The sequence below is a fragment of the Caloenas nicobarica genome, chromosome 1, assembly GCF_036013445.1.
Source record: "Caloenas nicobarica isolate bCalNic1 chromosome 1, bCalNic1.hap1, whole genome shotgun sequence".
NCBI lineage: Eukaryota > Metazoa > Chordata > Aves > Columbiformes > Columbidae > Caloenas > Caloenas nicobarica.
The window spans coordinates 198,321,031-198,342,178 of record NC_088245.1 but is presented as its reverse complement, the minus strand read 5'-3'; the positions used below and the strand labels follow the sequence as shown (position 1 = coordinate 198,342,178).

General features: G+C 39.0%; 1 protein-coding gene across 1 annotated transcript in view; it reads right to left on the bottom strand.

The window, feature by feature from the left end:
- The window catches only part of CWF19L2 (CWF19 like cell cycle control factor 2), a 74,276-nt gene extending 53,376 nt beyond the window's left edge, over positions 1-20,900 (bottom strand). The window contains exons 1-8 of the mRNA XM_065641935.1: positions 20,817-20,900; positions 14,597-14,707; positions 13,639-13,758; positions 12,334-12,441; positions 9,886-10,005; positions 8,315-8,408; positions 7,049-7,164; positions 4,770-5,488 (exon numbers count right to left, since the gene is read on the bottom strand). Coding sequence (XP_065498007.1) covers positions 4,770-5,488; positions 7,049-7,164; positions 8,315-8,408; positions 9,886-10,005; positions 12,334-12,441; positions 13,639-13,758; positions 14,597-14,707; positions 20,817-20,900 — 1,472 coding nt within the window. The remainder of the gene's footprint in view (positions 1-4,769; positions 5,489-7,048; positions 7,165-8,314; positions 8,409-9,885; positions 10,006-12,333; positions 12,442-13,638; positions 13,759-14,596; positions 14,708-20,816) is intronic.
- Positions 20,901-21,148: the final 248 nt, after the last annotated feature.

Genomic DNA, 21,148 nt, shown 5'->3' with positions numbered 1-21,148 from the left:
GGTTTCCTTTTACTTTTGATATCAATTCAAATGAAAGCACTATCTAGGAACACTTTCTCTGCATGAAAAAACAGTCAAGAGCCAGTAGCAGGTATAAGCAGACAAAAAGCAAGGAAAAGAGGAACAGAAAGAGTAATTTAAACCCACTTTGTAATTCTCCTTTCTGGCTTTGGTCATGCTTTTACCTCTCAGCTCCAGCAAAATCACCCATTTCCCCATTCTTCTCCTGTACACCAAATGGCTGTCCAGCTCTTGAAAACTACCTGAATGCCCATACTTACCTGCTAACAGTACAATCTTTACTTCAAAAGATGTTATGGTTGATATGGTAGAGTTTCCACGAAAAATTAACTGGTATAGTTTTTAAAATACAAAGCCTCCCTAAAGAAGCTACAGATAGTAAGACATATTATAGTATTGTATTTTAATATTAAAAGGCCAGTGTATGAGTTCTTATGATAATAAATAAGGTCTCTAAGAATTATTGCAAACAGGCAAACAAGTTTGGCTCTTCTTCTCTAATCCTAGGAAAGACTAAAACCAACTAACTCTTAGAAGTAAAATATCTAACACAAAAGAGACAAGAACACAGTTACAGTGGTTCCTGCTATTTAAAGAGGGAAAGACAATTCCCTCTCCACTCAACATGGTTAAATCCTGTAGGATTTGAAGAATGGGAGAACTTTGACGATGGAATCATCTTTAACTGCCAGATCTCCCCAGCCGGGAGGAAATTAACAAAGTTACTTTTGTCTGTCTCAAAGATGCCCAATCCAAAACCCAAAAACTCAGCAGAAACATCTACATTAACTTCACCAGAAACAGAACCCTCAAAGAAGAAGTTCTCACTTCTCCTTAATCTGTATTTTTTCAAAACAAGGCAGACTATTTCAGTTTAAGAAGTACCTCATACATCCTTTTTTTAAGCAGAGTTAGTGCTTGATTCATCATCTAAACTTTTTGAGACCATAGACATTATTTTCATTTGCTTTTTATCTTGTCTCAGATCAAACTCTGAAGCAGTCACATAATTAAGTGGGATTTTCAGCTGGATGGACTTTTCCTCTGGGGAGATCCCTTGGACATCAAATCAGCACTTTTAATTAACCTGTGTCATAACTTTGATTTATAGGCTGAAGAAACTCTCCCTGCGTTTTAGAAGAGATAAAACTTAAAAGGTACATTGTCAGCATGAGAGATGAGGAACTGAACCAGCAACACCCATTAATCCAAACCTTCACATCAATTAACATTTACTTTTTGTAACTGACTGACAATACCACTGAAAGAGTACATGTACTACAAGACTCAAAGCCTTAGGAAGAATAAGAAAGCAGCAGTCTATAAATTATTCCCAACAGATAACTACCCCCCAGAATCAAACCTAAAATGTTCCAAAAGCCAGGACTTCTGAGAAAATTCTCCAAAAAATATGACAATTGTCACTGAAAACGATAAGAAGATAGGTCATACACTATCTCAAACACACAGAAGCTTAAGAGTTAAGAGTCAGCTTAAAGAACTTGGAAATAAATAAGTCAATAAGCAGAGGCTATATGGTTTTCCAGACCTAAGTAATCTCCACTTTACTAATAAATCAGCTCAGTAATTGTATTGGCTAAGAAATATAATTAAAATAAATCAAAGATTACGCACAATTGGATTTAACAGTACTAAAACAGAAGACATATGCAAAAGAAAATATCAGCTAAATAGTTTCTGTGCTTAGTTCTGTTCTGTGAGGAAAGGAATTACCTTTTCTATCATAATAATTGAATTCTTTGAACTTAAATAAGCTAACCACTTCCATACACAATCTAGTTTCCCAAAACTTGCAGCTCTGTCCAGTTAGTTAGCATTGCACTTACTTCATGTGGTAAGATACAGGTTTTGTACTTGCAATTAAAAAAAAAAAAGTGAACCACCATTATTTAACAAAAAATAATAATGAGGCAATGGCATCACTGACTTACATTCAATAATGACATGTTCTACTAGGTCTGGCTAAGATGGAGTTTATGTTCTTCATAGCAGCCTGCACGGTGCTGTGCTTTGGACATGACTGGTGACACTCGTGTTTTGGCTGTTGCTGAACAGCGCTTACGAAGCCCCAAGGCTTTGCCTGGTTCCCACTGCGCACCCCCAGCAAGCAGGCTGGGTGGGCAAGAGGTGGCAGGGGACACGGGCAGGACAGCTGACCTGCGCTGGCCAAAGGGCTGTTCCAGGCCACACAACGTCACGCTCGGCACTGCAAGCTGGGGAGCGCAGTCTTTGCAAAGCGGCTGCTGCTCGGCGGCTGGTGGGCATCAGTCCACCAGTGGGAGGTGGCGAGTGACCCATGGTCTTTCTGCCACTTGGCTTTGTCTCTTTCCTTCACTTGCTAAACTGTCTTTATCCGGTACAGGAGTTTCTCCCCCTTTTGCTCTTCTGATTCCCTCTGTGGGAGGGAGAATGAGCAAGCAGCTGGGTACACACTTAGCAGCCTGCTGGGGTCAACACCTCCCCATCTCCTGCAGGGTCTTCACATGGGCTCTCTCACACAGTCTCTGCATTTCGGACAATCACCAGTCCAAACCACTAGTTCATTACAGTTAAATACAATATATTGGATGTCAGGACTCTTATTTGCCATCAGCTGTACGACACAGCTGTTAGAGCTTGCTTTCTCCTTCTGGAAGTCACAAAGGAAACAGAACTGAGAATGAAGGTAGACTTACTAAAGGATTATATGTCATTTACAGAGATTATTTGCTGCTAATAAGCATTTGGATTTTTTTAAAAAGTGCAGGATATTTAGGATGAAGGATAAGACTCCAACCACACAGAATCGTGCCTTTTTATGTGCACAAAAAAGAAGCTTCTTAACAGGGTGGGTTTTTTCCAGATGTATAATTCTGGGTGTATATTTTCATGGAGTCCGTCCTTGAACTGCAGAGCGGATATCCTCTCCCAGCTCACCCCAGCATCCCTCGTGACACGAATACCTACATTTCCCTATAGAAACCAATGCGCTACCCAAGGCAGCCAGAAAACAACGGTGGATTGTGCAGACCTTGTACCACAACCAAGTCATGAACAAAGCAGGACTCAAGAGCTGAGGAAATCTCATAGGATCCAGCTCAGACACACTGTGAATCATTCTAATCAAAAGCTTACAAAGTGCATTTAAGCAGTAAACACCAGGCACTTCAGGACAATAACTACTTGAGCAATATCTACATAAACCAAGACAATCACTAGATTCGAATGTCTCATAATGCCTCATACACCACAGGTTTAATGCTACAAGAGCTTTTCCTCAGAGTAACTAAAACAAATATAAAGTTATATTTCTGATTTGCCAGCAAAATAACACCTAGGCAAATACTAAAATAAACAATAAAACAAGACATGACAAACTCTTACGAGTGGGACTTCCCATAATGCATACAAACTATTCATGCCAGAATCAGGAATTACTCCTGCCACGAAGTATATTCAAACTCATGCTTTTTGAAATAAATAAATAATTTTGATTAAGTGAACATCATCCAAACAATTTATCTTCCTGCTATCAAAGAAAATGTACATTTTATTGGCTCCTATCAATGTGGAAAATATAGCAAGTATAATCAGAAAAAATACCCAACCTATACAGTATAAAATGTTGCGCAGACTAAGCTGCCTGTTTCTGGTTAGTCATGCAGTAGTCATTTGATGTACAATCAATACACAGTGACGTATCTGCAAGTACTACGTGTAGGAAGAGTTATAAATAAAATAAATACTTTTCAGGTATTGTCTTGTTATTAGAATTCAACAATTAAACATTAAAAGTAAATTCATAACCCAACCATAAGCTTTTTTCTGCAAATAACTGACGCAAGCATATAAGAATGGAGGAAATGAATTATATTTCATCAAATGCTGTTCCAAACTAAATTATATCACCCTGCTTACTCCAACCAAGAATATTTACTTCTCCAGCATTCCCAAGCAATTAAAAAACCACCATCCTGACTCTAAAATACTTTTGAACATGCTTTCCTATTATTGGGAAGAGTGGAAGGAAAGCATTCACAGTAATAACCACACTGCTCATACCACCAGAAGAACCAGGCGTTCATACTGAAGAACAGGCATCCTCGAGTCAAGCAAAAGCTCAGTTGTTTACAACCTATTTCTCTGACCACCGCTCCTTACTACTCTCCATTGTCTTTCACTGAAGCAAGTCAGCAAACTGAAATTCCTACCACATATTAGTTTGCATTTCCCTTCCCACTCCTATTCAACTTCACTCTTTTCCACAGAAAATGCACTTTTCTAATCAAAACCCTCTAATATTTTTCATATGCTACTACTTTAGCATATGAGTTCTTGTCATAGGTGGAAAACCTATCCCTGCTGTATTAATTATTTCAGTTTTTAGTCAGCATTTTCTAACATTTCAAGTTTGTCTTCTATAAATTCAACAACAATTAAGATATTGGTTTGCAGGGGTTTTGCCTAAGAGGCCAATTTTACTCTAGTGTGAACTAACATTAGAAAGAAGTAGAAAATAACCTATCATTAGCAATTCTCAAATACGCTGAGGAGACAGGACAAGCAGGGAGTGTTCATTACTCCTGCAGCAGTTCCTTTCAGCTGCCCCTAGCTGCGAGGGAAGCCTTCTCCTAACCAAAGAGATCTGACCATACCAGATCTAATATTGTTACAAAAAAAGAGTTTCCAGTACATTTTGCCATGAAAAACAAGGCAAATAAAGACAAGTAAAGATGTTTGTAAAATACCTAGAACACAACGTTTTACTGTCAGATAAGGTTTGGCTCTTCTCAGGGATATTACTTGTGTATTCCTGTCGTGACTTCTCTTTTTCATCACTTGAAGCTCTTTTCCAACTATTGTCATCGGTTTGTTTCCTAGCATCTGATGATTTTTGATCAGACATTAATTTCTCCTTGTTATCTTCTCTGTGTGTTTTGGTCCACAGTGAAGTATCCTCACTAGGTTTTTGGAAACGGCTGCTCAAAGAGCTATGAACCGGTAGTTTGGAAGAGGATTGCTGCGACGTGTAGTCTCTAGGTGCACTGTAAGATGGTAAATCATCATCAGAGGGTTTCAGAAATTTGTGTTTTATGTTACTGACAGATGAAGTATTTTCCTGACTTGGTTTTTCACCTGAGTGTTTTTCTGCTTTGGAGCTGTAGCCTCTCAATGCTGAGTCCATGCTATTGTGTCCACATTCTTGGTCTTCTCTTGACGTATCTCTTTTGTAACCTTTGTCTTCTTGTGCCCATTCCCTGCTGTACTTCTCCCTAGTGTAGCCCCCAAACACGTTCCTGTTTCTATCATCTACATCTCGCATCTCCTTTTCCATATGCTGTTCTTTTTTCTCTTTCTCACTTTCTGAATAGTCGCTTTTCTTCCATCGTCCAGTTCTACAATAATTTTCCTTTCTGGATGCAACTTTTTCAGCTTCTTCTAATCGTGACTGAAATGCCTCCATTGACTATAAAAAAGAATAAAAAGAAAACATACTGCTTGTAAGATCATGGGCTATTGTGAAGCTCTCTACAAAGTATTACAAGGAAGGCATCACTCTGTGAAAATGAATCACTGTGCAAAGGACAAGGCAGGAGCCACGGAGTGGAAAAGAAAACCAGTACGAAAAAGGAATTTACAGCCTCATGTCTAAGATGCTCTGCTGGGAAGGCTTTCTGATCCTTTCTCTTGGGCTATTTCTAAATTTCATCCCATAGTGCTAAAGTAAAGCACTCCTGGGTACAGGGACCGGAGTCTCAGAACCGTCTCCTCCTGGCAATCAGGAGATTAGGGGCTGTAGCCAGGCTGAAAGGCTTCCTCTTCCTCACTCATGAACTTCGTGTGTATGCTCACCAGATGCTCAGCTCCTATAGAACCAACTGATGCTCCCACTAAACTATTTTACAATCTAGTTAAACTCTTAAAAAACAACAGGATAGTGGGTTCGAAATCCTTAGCTTGAAACAGGCTTTGCACCCATATCTGGCTTTCTGGACAAATACCCCATCCATTACACAATTATGCAAAATGTAGACTGTTCCTCCTCCCTCTTTTGGGCTGAATTAAAAGCCACCAATTATTTTTTTGTTTGGTTGGTTGGTTTTGCTCAAAACATTATATACTGAAGCAAATCAGGCAAGGTTCTTTTTCAACCACTATCCCGTATTTCAGCACCCAGAGTGGTTCATGCTGTTTGAACTCTAATTTCTTGAGAAAGATTCTTAAAAATAATATTCTTTACAATCACAGACACTGAATAATTTCTACAAGTGCTGACCATGTTGTTTCCATCAGTCAGGAGTGACTACAATTCAGTTCAAAGACAATATCATGAAGTCATACTGCCTTATCCAAGATTTCCACAAGCAAACCAGCCTGATCAAAAAACCCCACAGAAAACTCAAATGTAACACTGTGGCCAAGATTTCATACCCCACACCTTTGACCAATGCTTTTAAAGACAATTATATAATATGTAAGGGGAGCAGGCTTTAAAGAGTTAATATTGTTATGGCAGACTGTTCTAGTTAAAATAAATTTTGAAGACTTTTAAACCTTTCAGAAGCAAGCAACTTTCTCAATGTATCTGCACTGAGCACATTACAAGTGGCCAGAAGATTCATATTTGTAAAATGTAACACAGCTCTCAAAATTATCTTGGCATCATTATTATCCACAATGTGCATTATTAACCACACATGTAGGAGAACAAAATATAGTTTCTAGTATATATCATAATTTTGGAAGCACTCAGGTACTTTGTAACTGGGACCATTTGAACCTCCTGATGTAGAAGACATCTTTAAATTTGCTATAGGATCCCATGTATTAAAAAAATATTTAACTTAAAGATATAAAAGGCTGGGTAGCTTTCAACTCTTCATCACCTGAGAGAAGCTTCAGAGGCTGTTTTTTCCTGCTTCTTTCCTTATGTCTTACACTACACATTGAGTATTTGTGCCTTTACACGAAGGTAACCCTTTCCAAGCATCTATCAGTATGTCAAAAAATAATTTCATATCCTTACCCCATATCTCTCAGCTACAATTTCCTCAAAATTTCGTTTCTCTCTCTCAGCCTCCTCCTTCATCCTTTGGTATGATTTTCGTAACCAACTTAATCCAGCATCTTCTACCACTGTAACTGAAGAAAAAAAAACAATGAGAGGTCATAGCTTTACATCTCAGTAGTTATTTCTATTTAATCTTACTCTGTATGTGACATTAAACCTTCACCTAAACTTAATGTATTATAAAAATTGAAGGGGTGAAAAAGAAAAATAGAAATAACATAATAATACAATTACTTGTTTTTATGAGTTAATGCTGGATGTAAGTCAGTAATACTGCTGATTTAATTTAAGCTTCTCCATTTTATCACAGAACAAAACAAGCAGTTTCCATGACAGGAGTTGCATATGAGAAGTTGTTGGGTTTTTTATTAAATTAAAGAACCTTCTTATTGTTTCCACTTTCTGTGTCCATTCTTTGCAATACCTCTTACATTTAAACAAATGCACTACCCAGCTTGGAAAATTAATGAATAACCCATTGCTTTCCATTTGAGAAGTTAGCAGAGGTTTTAACATTCAGGACACATACTCACTGATGCCTGTCACCTCTTACAGATTGCCGATCTCTGCGACTCCTACAAGTGGGCATGAGGCTAATGGTTTGCAGGACAGACTGTCCACAGAGAAAGGCTCCCAAAGAGAAAAACCAGGGACCCTACGGTTCCCTGTTGACAGAATACAAGGACCCTTCTTATCACATAATAAACGCTTCATGACATTATGAAAAACATTTTTCTAACTGCTCTTGCTGGAAATAGGCAGAATAACCCCAGGGTAAGGAAAGAAGTGAAAAGGTTACAGAAATAATATTTTTCATCAACTGCATCTGTAATGTACTTCATTGAAATGTGACTCAGACTTCACTGGTTGAATATTTTAAAACTATAATTTGTGTAATGGAATGAAAGGAACCAAATGAGATGACAACAATTTATCTTGTCTTGGTTAAATCATGCTTTCCTTTAATTAGTTCAAAATGGAGAATTTCTGTAAAGATTTTGAAGGTCAAACCGCTCAAGATTAAAAACCAGTGAACAGAAATTCTGCAAAACAACATACTGTGTTAGTCCAATATTCACTACTGAATTTTCATCCACATTTTACTTTATTACATGTAATTCATAATCCCTTTACATCAACATTAGTTGCAACTTGCTAGCAAGACAGAGACCACAGACTGAGGACCGGAATTTAAGATTATTACTAAAAGTTGCTATTTACCTTTTTTAACTGAAGCTGCTTCATCCTTCTCTGGTGGCAAACCTGTGCCACCATCTTTCCAATAGGGATTGAGTTCTCTCTCAGACAGCATGGCCTAAAACAGAAATAATTTTAATGTGTGCATAACGTATGGTTTGTATTTTGTAGAACATTTGATAAATTTTGTGATGCTTGTGTGGGAATAGAACAGCTTACTCATAACTTGTACTATCTAAAGACAGGTAGAAATAAATGTAACTGTCCATCCAAGTCAAAGCTCCCAAACATGTTGTCACCCTTCTCACACAGAAGCAGTTTCACTGTTTGACTGTGTTGCCAGTGTAGCAGTAATATGCACTTGCATCTGAAGCACTGCTGTTATGGGGGCTCCTAGTTTTACCTAAGGTTGCTGCTTTTCATCCTCAAACTACATCACTTACTGTGAGCCTGTCAGCTGACTTCTCTGGAGGCAGCCAAAGAAGTCCACTGGAGAAAAGGATTGATTAAGCATTCCAGCACTGACAAAATTTTGAATTTATCTATGTTATATCATCAGCTCTTCACCACCTCCAGCATGCTGTATGCATCTGTTGCACACATTGTTTTGGGTATCAAAGGACAGACGTTCTGGTGCAGAAAACACAAAACTATAAACCTGCATGGAGAACAAGTGGTTGGGTGGGAGAGTCTATAAAAAAATCATATTCTTCTAGGATCAAGAATACATATAAATTCTCTTTAACTATATAAGACATGCTGTTATTCCAGTGACTTAAGATCTCCACATTAAATGGTCCTTCAATAGTTCAGAAAAAATGTTCAGCAAAAAATTATGCATGGAAAAAAAAGAGAAGATTAATCCCTTCTCAAAAGACACTAACCAAAGCACTGCAGACTACCCAAGAACAGTGCTCCACATCGATCTGGTTCGTAGCCACAACACAACTAACTAGAAAACCTAACAGCCACAAGTGGCCTACTGCCAGATGTGAGGACAAGTACTAGATTGTGATCAGCAACTGTGTTTTCAGATCAGATTACATTGCATTTAAGGAGCTGAATGAGCAAATGAAGCAGCCAGCAACTGTGTGTAAACAGAACTAATTTAAAGACAGCAGCTCCTTCCCCAGTCAGATCCTGATCTAACCAGGAGTTCATGCACAACTGCAGCATGAAAGGCACAGCAACTGCTCTGAATTCTTTCTTCAGGAAAAAACAAGTCTCAGCACCCTACACTTTAACACAGTAACTTAGGTAAGCTTTTATCACACAAAACAAAGGTTCTCCTTTCACACACACCATGGGGAAGAAGCCCAGACCAACAGTCTGTCATTGTTATTATGGAAAACATCTCAGAAGAACTTCAAATATTACTTTTGTCTGCACATCAGCTGTATGAACCCTTCCCATCCCAAACAGAACATATAACTGACCAATTTAATTAAAATCACTACCACACAACACATCAGGCATTAGTTTAAAAACTATACAAAAGATTCACGTATTTGGTTCATGACTTATGCCATTGGTTTGTTCATCACACAAAATTCAGTAAGATGCAGAAAAAAAAATGATATATTAATTTATCCTACCTGCTCACGTTCTTGAGCTTTCTGTCGTTCCAGTATTTTTTCTTTGTGTCTTTCACCTTTGACAGCTGCTACTGACGTGGTTTTCAATGACATGAAGTCTAAATTCATCCATTCTTCTCTCTTTAAAATAAACACAAAGAATCAGTGTTCATACTTCCAGCAAAAACATGGCTTAGGTACAAATCAAACCAGTGCAACTACTGACAAATGTTACAATAAACTGATAGGTTTTACAAACAAATACAAAATACTATAATGAAAAGCAAATATGATTTTAAGAGCCTAAATCTTTCAACTTTTAAAAATTTATTTACACAAATAAATTTCTTAAATGTCTTTCCATAATGTGAAATACATCTTCATAATGTAAGATACTAGTAAACTTGCGAACTGTACAGACTACCTATTATTTGTTTAAACGAACACTGTACATCTAGACAAATTCCTTTTCATTTTGCTCATTCTGACTCATGGCCTCTTACATCTCTTCTAGTGGATACAGAATCTGCAATCAGTAACTGAGCATAGTTCATACCTCATATCTAGGCACTAACTGCACCCTCAAATTTAAGTTACACATCTAAATTCCACAAACCGTAGCCACAATAACAGGTAAAAAACTGCATTTACAAAACCTAAGCCGACAAAGGACATTTTAAAAGTGAGGACTACTCTCTAAAGAAAAGCAGCATATAAAAAGCCTCGATATATCTACTACCTTTATACATACAAAACCTGAAGCCCCAAAAGAAAACAGTGACACACTATTTCTCTATAGAAACAAGTATTTGGAACACTTCTGTGGATAGCAAAGCAATCAAAATGACAAGATTACACTTATTCTGAAACATGTCCTTGCAGAAGAATCTTTATATCTTCAGTAGAGTTCAAGTCTGAGTTTTCAATATGAATAGATGCTATACGTCACACTTCCTCTGCTATTTAAAAATTACATTAGGCAACACATCAGACAGTTTCAGAGGTGACACACAACATTCCACTTCTCGGATCTCCTCTAGCAAGGAGACAGGATTGAAAAATAATCCATCTTCAAGTGCTTCAAAAGTATTATGCCCACATTAGCAAGCAATGTGGATCGAGAGAAGTGGATGTGCATGGGACCTCTGCGGGTCATCTGCTCCAGCCTCCTGCTCCAGCAGGGCTCCAGCTGGAGCCAGCTGCCCAGGACCATGTCCAGACAGCTCGTAGATACATCCAAGGAGGGAGATCCCACAGGCTCTCCAGGTAACATGTGCCAGGGCCTGGTCACCCTCACAGTAAAACACTGTTTCGTGATGTCCAGAGAGAAACTCCTGTGTGCTAGTTTGTGCCTGTTGCTTCTGGCCCTGTCACTGAGAACCATTGAAAAGAGCCTGACTCTGTCTTCTATACAGGCTTCGGATCTGTGGTTTGAGGCTTTTTTTGTTTCTGTTTGGTTGGTTTTGATTTTCTTGTTGTTGTTTGGATTTTTTGAGTAAGCACGCACGACTAGTCCAACACTGGTCCCATGGAGCAACTCAGGTGCACTTTGAGAACATTTAAATTAATTTAAATTCAACAGGAAATGGATTTAGATGCTCCAAGACTTCTTCATAACGTGAGTCAAAATACAAAAAAAAAAAAAAAAAGGATGACCATGAAATTACTTTCAAAAGCATACTCTTCATCCAAAAATAGACAAGCCCAGGGAACAGATTATACAAGAAATGCTTGGGAAAAAATGGTTTTGCAGTATAAGTTATTATGACATACATAAGGATTTATATTTCATTACTTTATACTTTTTCAATAAGATAGATATGATTCAGAGATCCTTTTTATTTCTCTTAAGAAGATGTGCAAATTCAGAATGAGAAACAGACTTTTTTCTGGAGTGGAATTAGACATAAAACTAAAAATGATCATTTTCACACAACTGGGGATGTTGTGATATGTGACTACATTTATTTTACTAACATCACAGTAGTTCATTTCAGAATGACTCAATTTTCCAGAATAAACACTGCTTACTGGGCATATAATTCATCTAGGAAGATCAAAAGAGACGCTGATTCCATAAATATTGTTGCTGAAAAGTTCTACACCTCTTTTTCTTATATCTTTTTAAGCACCACAGAAGTAAAAATTCATTCGACTGTAGAACGGTCACCAAAATTATGCAGGAAAAAATAACATGCATAGTCAAGATATTTAAGTTGACCTCTTCAAAAAAATGAAGCTAAGATGCTAGAGCCTCAAAATATGACGGAAGGAATTGGTGCTGGGCAACTTTAAGTGTAGTGCCTTGTTAAATACTAAGCAACTATTAGGTAGAGAAGCTAAACAAAGACATTTGTCTGTAAAATAAGTTTTGTTCAACACATTGCAAAAGAGCTGTCAAGAAACATAAGCAGATTTCACATTTGGTCATGCTAAATTTATTTCTGGAGTAGTTATGAAACTGCTCACCTGCAAGGAGGGTTCTTCCACAACATCTGATTGCTTGTTGACCCTCCAAGCTTTTTCTGTGTTATCTGACTGTGACACGTTTGACTCAACCCATTCAACTGAAGAATCCTAAAACCAGAGTTTAACATGAAGAATATTAATAGCCCCTTAACACATTTTTATGTTGATAAAAGGCAATACTTACCAAGTATATTGATCATCAAAATTGATCCTGATTAGCATTACTAATATAGTATTGTTTATTATTTTAAAATACTGATAATAAAAATAGAATATTGGTATTCCCATAGAAGATTGCTCCTTCATGATCAAAACATTCCACCATACTTCATGAGCACATCGCAGCATGTAACACTAGTTTATACTGGCAGTTTATTAGGATAACATGGCTAAAGTTAAAACTGTTATAGTTAAAACTGTCAGAATAAAACTAAAACCAATTGTTTTCACGGCATTACAAAAAATATAATTTTTAAAAAATCTAAATTCATTAATAAGTATGTTTTACGTTTAAAAAGTGAAATCAGTAACAGCACAAGATAAAGCACTGTACATGCTATCTCCTCCTATTTTCACATCCAACTTCCTACACTTCCACCTGCAAACACGGTACTGAAATTTTACACTTGAAGCCCATAGGACTCCATTGAACAGTTTCTTTGCTGTTTACATGAACCTGTCATGGGAAGAACAGACTTTGGATCGAAGGCATCAGCCAGGACTGTATTGTACCCCAGTACTCACTGACGTGATCTGAGGGGTTTTGATGACTCTCATGGGACATGTGGGACATTTGTGCCTTAGGTTACTTCCCACACTGAAAAGCATAGTTCACCTCGGATATCAGTCCCTGGAAAATAAATCTCATCATACTGCATGTTCCTTAACTCAATAAAGAGAATCTCTGAAAATAGATTTTTTTTTTTTTAAAAAAAAAGGAGGCATTTGTTTACAGATTCAAATGCACAAGTTTGAGCCTTCCTGCAGACCCACGTACAACTCCCATGTTGCTGGGAGTTTCCACGGTTGAAGATTTCAATTTCTCTCTGCTGAAAAACTATAAATCCCTTAGTTCCTGATGAGTGAATTAAATATTATAAAATTCACAAGCACTCACCCAAGAGCATCTTTTAAACTGATTAAATATTCAGTATGTTAAAAAAAAAGACAAACTCTGCCACAGTTTTTCCCAATAGAAAATGGTTAAGAATGAGCCTTAATTTTATTAACCGTGTACCCACAGAGAATAAAATTGTGCAAGTTTTAAAAATTTCATTTGAAACATTTGAAAGTTTTTTTACTTACCGAAGAACTATCAAGTACGTCATCCTTCTTTTCAGACTTTTGTTTCTTATTTTTCTTCTTTTCCTTCTTTGATTTTTTTGAATGCTTATCCTTTTTCTTTTTTTTGTGCACAGAATGTTCCTACAAGTAAATGTTTGTAAATGAGATCCAGTAAACCCCATCACTCACATACAAGAAAAAACAATCTTAATCTACTTACCAAACCACACTGAAAAAGGTAAAACACACGCAGTTGGATATTGCTGCATTTTATAGAACCATGGAATCATCTTTGTTGGAAAATACCCTTAAGATCATCGTGTCCAACCATTAACCTAGCACTGACAATTCCACCTCTAAACCATGTCCCTACTCCCATGTCTACTACTCTCTCTCTCTCTCTATCTCTCTCCTGTTGGGGGAGCAGGGGGACAGTGGGAGGGCATGCCTCACACCCATAATCGACTTCTCCCCTCAAAATCTTTTTCGCTGGAACTAAGGCACTAAAACTATACATAGAATATCTTCTACACTACATTTATTTCAGTCAAATCTATTGCCTCTGGAATCACTGCATCATCAATACACATCTGTCCTTTGTTGAAATATCTGCACAGATTTCTATACTAGAAGGATTCAATATTCAAAGGTTCCATTAAGGCTCCTCCTGTGAATGATCACAAACAGGACAGCTACAAAACCGTGGATCCTCCAGATCTCTTCTCATAGGACTATTCTCCTCTGGCAACACTTGCTCTTCTACATTTGGTAGAAATTAAAGCTGGAATTGAATGACAGAAATTTTTCCTCTTTATGAGTAAACAATTATTTCCACCTAAAAAAAAAGCTAATATCAAAGCATAAAGAATTCAGAAATCGGGAGTTTTTTAAAGATCACCTTAAAGCCCTCAAAGCCTTCTAGTTATACAAACATGCTGTAAAGCTACCACCACCATTCAATGATTTACAATTCCATCACCTTTTGCAGTTGTTCCACACGTTCGTTCACATCAGGAAGCAGCCACGTATCTTCACCGCGTAGATGCTTTAGCAGCTTATGCCTCTGCTCCTTTTCATAACTAATTTTGGCCTAAGACAAACAGAGAAGACAAATAACCAGGCAGCGTTCAGTAGCATTTACTTACAGACACACCTTTGTAAGACACACTGACAAAACCATACACAATGCTGAGATCTGTGCTTGAGAACTTTTGGTTTTAGAGGACTACACAAAACTTAAGCTTATAATTGGACAGAGATGAAACCATGGAGATACAGGGAACCCAAATAAAGTTCTAGATGGGGGAAAAACACAATAAAAACAGACTCCTAACTTGTTTGCTCCACAAGCAAACATGAAACATGTTGCCAAGATTTAGCCTGGGAAAAGAACAAGTTTTCTGCGTTCTCCATTTCACTTCTGCTTGAGAAAGACCAGCAGCTGGAGTCAACAGTTCCCTTCCATCCCTTGAGCATGTCTTGGGCACACAAACCTATAAACACCTCAAATAAAGACCAAGCCAGATCAGCTTGTCAACATGTCTTCACTTAATACGCTTTGTGCCTCTCTAGGAAGATTTAGCCTCTTACCCTTCTCCATAATAACAAGTATATTTTAAACAAAATTAATATTTCCTTCATGTTAACAAAGTTACAAATATACATTGCATAAAATGAAGTTAACATTATAAATAAGATACAAAAGGACCTTTTATACTTTTTATTAGATCTAAGAATATACAGGAAAAACACAGGCAAGTATTTGGGTAATTGAGACACATGATCTTAATAAAAACCATGGATCATCGTTTTGGCTGAAGTATACAAATACATATTCAGAACAAAGAATCATCAAACTGCAGACTGTTGTCTCCTGAATACTAAATGAAACAGGGCTGTGCAAGATGAATCTGTAGTGGCAATACCACCAGACCGTTAAAAAGAAAGATAGACACAAATGCATCAGGTGGAAGTTTATTTCTTCTTAGACAAAGACACAAAATATAGAAAATTCTTAACAATTTCTGAGTGTAAAATCAAAAGAGAAAGCTGCCTAGGCATTTAAAAAAGATGAAGTAAGTATTTTCACGTAAATTATCATTTCAGCATGAGAAAGTTAGCAGTGAAACTCTCTGATCCTTTCTAAAAACTGTCTAGCTCTTTCTACCAGCAAATTACAATATTAATTTTTATTGTTGGTGAATGCTTTCCCCTCACACATACACACACAATTGTTTCAAGGCAGGGAGGAGGAAAATCTGTCTACACTACCCTCTTAGCTTCAAAACTTATCTTTCTATTCTACTTGTCTTTAATAATGATGCAGGGCTTACTAGATCTTATAAATTGTAGAAAAGAAAGAAAGAAAAACTAGTTAAACCCCTTGTCCGACTTGATATTCTGTGCTATGAAGGCCAACTCTAATAGGTTCACATCTCTCAACCCACAAGAGTTCAAGCAATTAATTCACATTAAGGTTTATTAATATTTTCTGATGCCAAAAAAAATCCAACAATTTATCCTTTCCCCTTTACAAATGAGTACTTAACATTAGGTACATTTTAGGTCATCACTGCAATATTTTTAAGTTTTCTTCTCCACAAATACAGGATGCTACATTTCTGAAATACCTCTACTTCAAAGTAATGCATTAATTAGGCAAATGACTGCACGCTACACACAAACACCGAGGACCATTACAAGCAACAACCAGTCAAGAAGGACAAGCATCATGCTACATTAGGTACTCCTGCGACACCCTAATAAAGTTGCTCATAGTCTCCTTTGCAACAAGCACAAGGTGAAGTATAATGCTGGTAAGGCACTCTGAAAGGTCTATTGGTAAGGTGCAATAAAAACAGTAATTATTCTACAGCTCTGTGTTAGCAATATTTGCCAAGGTGAACAGAGCCAAACTTTCTAGTCTTTCCCACAAGCAGGCCAAAGGGTCTTGGATTTCACAGCCCCACCTGAATGAGGAAGGAAACCAAGTCCAGGGAAAGTGTCTTCTGGTTTTCATTAGGCAGGTCATTCAGGCCAGCCTGCATAGTTACTAACAACAGGATCTGCTAAATGAAGAATAAAACTTCTTCCAAACAGCCTGTAATATACTGCAGACACAAACACCAAAAGCTGTAAAAATTACACCATGCCAGCCCAGGAAGAAGCAGAAAAGATCAAAGAGCCTGCCAATGGCCAAGGTCTAGGTCACACGATAAAGAGAGCCTGTTACAAGACAGTTCCCTAGATGATGTCCAGAAGGGATGGAAGGATGTCACCTAGGGAGGGCGGCTAAAACACTACGTCCTCAGCTCACAGACACCCTGACCAACACTCTTCCCTGACCCCAACTCTATTTACCATTTCAGCTCTCACCAAGGCCAGAGAAAATTTTCCGTACCGCTACAGACACCATGCAATTTCCCAACTTTAACTGTGGTCAACCTCTGGTTCTTCAGATGATAAACACTACCATTCAATAGTCAATTTCTCCATCCAAAAGAAGCAAAATTCCCTTTTTCTACAACAAGCATTCAGATGAAACTCTACAGCACACCACCAGATCAAAACAGCATGACAAAACCATTCAACACAGACCTAAGCTGCTCTGATGGCCATCTGCCACTGAAGAGCAGGGCTCCATTCCCAGCCCTCTCCTCCCCATGCACCCCCTCGGGTGTTCCCAGCACCCCCCTGCACCCCGGTCTCAGGGGAAGCCACTTCAACAACAAACCTGACACAAACCAAATCCCACCTGCAGGTCAAGCTTCCAAGCTGCTCCTCTGGCAAGGTCAGCAAGGCTACCAGTTTAAGCACAAGGAACAAGAGAAAAAGTGTGCACTGTGGGGAGGAGGAAAAAAAAAAAAAAAAAAAAAAAAAAAAAAAAAAAAAAAAAAACACCAACAACTAACAGAAGAGCAACCCTGAAGTATAGAAATACCATGTTATAGCACAAATGCAAGAATAATTCAATTTGAATTATTCCCAGCTTTTTAAAAAGAAAAAAAAAAAGCATTCACGTCTTAGGAAAAAAACACATCCCTGCACTTACCAAAACACCCATGTGATTATTTTCATGTTCTAAACTTGAAGATTAAAACAGTAGTGTCATGAACTACTGCCCTCATCAAAACAAGATGCTATTTCTGGAGCTTAAAAACAATTTGCACATCAATACTTAATTATTTGATTACTGATAATTATCATAAACATTACCAGCTGCTGGGTTTACCAATGCAGTTGGAAGGACCAACCACACAAATAAAAGAGCAAGTTTCCAAAATTTAAAAGAGAAATCTCAATCAGTGAGTAGGGTGGTATTTTGGTTCTTCAAAGGAAATGTAAGTTCATAACTGATAAAAAACACAAAACGGTAAATAATTTTTTTTTAAAAAAACAACTTCTGTTCAGTTCATTTTAAAAGTTCTACTGAAATCTATTCTATTTCCATGACTGTTTCAAAACCTACTATATATTCAATCTGCAAGAGTGAGCTAATCCCACATTCTTCTACTGAGCTCAGCAATTTGAGGAGAATTACTTCTGAAGAGATAGTGAAGGTTCTCTCAGGCTCCTCACAGCCAATGAGATTTAAAGAATTCCCTTTTATCTTAGCCCCAACTACACACTCTCTATAGAAAACAAGACGGACTAATAATTTCCAATATTTTACAACTTAGAGCTCCTTAAAGTGAGTTTGTTGAACATCTCATCTTTCCAGAATCACAACTGCTGAAGCACAGTCGTTTCTGCAAATTTTTTGGATTATCACACAAAAAGACCTATGCAGCTTCCCAAGTGTCTTTGCCAAAGCAAAAAGCAAGAGCTTCCAAGATTGCAGCCACCAAATAACTGTCTTAACTAGATTAGTCACACATGCAAAGTCCCTGCACGTCTCTTTTTTTTTGCCTTTGAAAGCAAGACAGTCAAAATGCACCAAGATAAAGCCTTGCAGTAGTTTTCTCCCAGTTCTGCCCCACCACTGTAGCAGCAGGCAGTGTAACCGTAAGCAAAGCAGAGAAAGTCAACACGCTTAAGACATTAATCTGATCTCACTTACTGACATTATCAAAACTATGCATATTTGAATGAACAGGTGAACATCTTCGGGAGTTCTGAAACTTCAGAAATACTTCATTTTCTTCAAATTAGAACTGATTTTCCTTCTGCAGTAAGAAGCAAGGAAGCAAAAAAACCCTCCCACCTGATTTGCCACTTGCAACTTTTTTCCTGCATAAAACTTCAGGGACAGTACCCTCTAGGGGAGGTTAACTTTTTTCATTTGTCTGTTTTCTGCTTTCTTATTTTTCTGAATGGACAGAGGAAAAGATTTTCATGTGTGCACATGACAAAACCTGGTTTTAACTTAATTCAAAGAAGAATTTATTAAGAAGAGAGCAAAACATTAAAAAAGGGGAGTTCAAACTTAGCTAAGTACTGACTATCGCTAGATGTGTGATACTTACTGGGAAAAACATCAATTGCTTAAGCGAAATGAAGAAGATTTAACCACTTTATCAAATGCTGTTTTAAATGGTACTATATCACCACATGTCTGAAGTACTAGTATATATTACATATATAGGCTATATCCTAGATATATTTATCTCCTATATATATTTATATATCTATTCAACTCTAGGTTTTGCAAGTTACAGTGTAAGTCTCAGGCTACTCAGGCCATTTTCCCATTACTTTTTTTCTGAAAATATCTTTGCCCAGTAAAATTTGGCAGCTGCTTACTTTGGCCTTCCTTCTCTCAAAAGCCCCTAATCACAACCGCATATTTTGTCATACCCCGGCTTCCTCTTACACTTTTCTTTCCAGTTATCCCCCACTCCTTAAATTTCAAAACAAGTCATGTCATCTAACTGATGCATCATTTACTCTCTTATCATTCACTCTACCTACAAGTTACAAGAATCAGCAGCTTACTGCACAAGTACCAAACATGACAAATTTTGAATAAAATTTACCAGGATTAGCACAGGTCTCCAAGTCACAGCAACTCTACCAAAGCATCTGTGAGCAGGAGCCTCCTAATTCTTGACTAACACTTCAGCAAGATATAACCAAGCAAGTAACATCCTGGCTCCACAAAAACAGGCTGTCCCACTTCTGTTCAAGTTATAACAAGTTATTAGTACTCCATGACAGGAGCGCTGTAATGGAGATCACAGAATCACAGAATGTCAGGGATTGGAAGGGACCTCAAAAGATCATCTAGTCCAATCCCCCTGCCAGAGCAGGAACACCCAGATGAGGTTACACAGGAAGGCGTCCAGGCGGGTTTTGAATGTCTCCAGAGAAGGAGACTCCACAACCTCCCTGGGCAGCCTGTTCCAGTGCTCTGGCACCCTCACTGAGAAGAAGTTTCTTCTCATATTTAAGTGGAACCTCCTGTGTTCCAGTTTGTACCCATTGCCCTGTGTCCTACCATTGGTTGTCACCGAGAAGAGCCTGGCTCCATCCTCGTGACACTCACCCTTTATATATTTATCAACATTAATGAGGTCACCCCTCAGTCTCCTCCAAGCTAAAGAGTCCCAGCTCCCTCAGCCTTTCCTCATAAGGGAGATGCTCCACTCCCTTCATCATCTTCGTTGCTCTGCGCTGGACTCTCTCCAGCAGTTCCCTGTCCTTCTTGAACTGAGGGGCCCAGAACTGGACACAATATTCCAGATGCGATATCCTGACTCTTTAGCAAAGACAGGTCAGGAAGACAAAAAGGTGGAGGAAGAGTTGCCTTTGCAACTTAAGGAAAGGCTGAGAGCCGGGACAGTTTGCCCTAGTGAAGGGAAGGCTAGGGAGTGGGGTGGTGTCACCTTATCAATTTATACGAATATCTGAAGAGAGGGTGCAAAGAAGACCAGCCATAGCTCTCTGAAGGGTGTAAGCACAGAAGCACGTAATAATACCGACGGCCCAATACCACTATAGGTGGCAAAATGCATAACTCAGGTAGCTGTCACTCAAGACTGTTTCTCGTTGCTTTCTGCCCCTCCCGGCAGCACAGCCCAGCCCCTCTCGGGGCAGAACCGGCTCTCCGCAGAGCCTCCCCCTCCCACAGCTGCCAAACCCGTGGGCAGGAGCCCGCGGACAGGGCCGCCCTCAGCAGCGCGCCGGCCCCGGCCCGGCCGGGGGGAAGGAGGGGACCAAGGGGCTCCCGGGAAGAGGCGAGGCCGGGCCGAGCACCCCACCTGCGCCAGCAGCGCCTCCCGTTCGCGCTGCCGCTGCTCCCTGCGCGCCGCCAGGCTCCGCTCGCTCTCAAACCCCGACGCCATCACCGGCCCACACCGGAAACAACCGCCGCGCAGCAGCCATACAGCAACCCCGCCGTACGGCGAGGCCGCGAGACTGTCGTAAACGGCGTCCCTGGCAACGGCGGGCGGGGCGGGGGCGGCTCCTGCGGGCGGGGTCGTGGGCACCGGGGCATCGGCCGCCCCGGGACCCCCGGGACCCCCACCGCCCGCCCCCGCGTACGGGTCGCTGCGGGCGGCAGCTCTCAGCCCGAATGGTCCCGTCAGCGTCT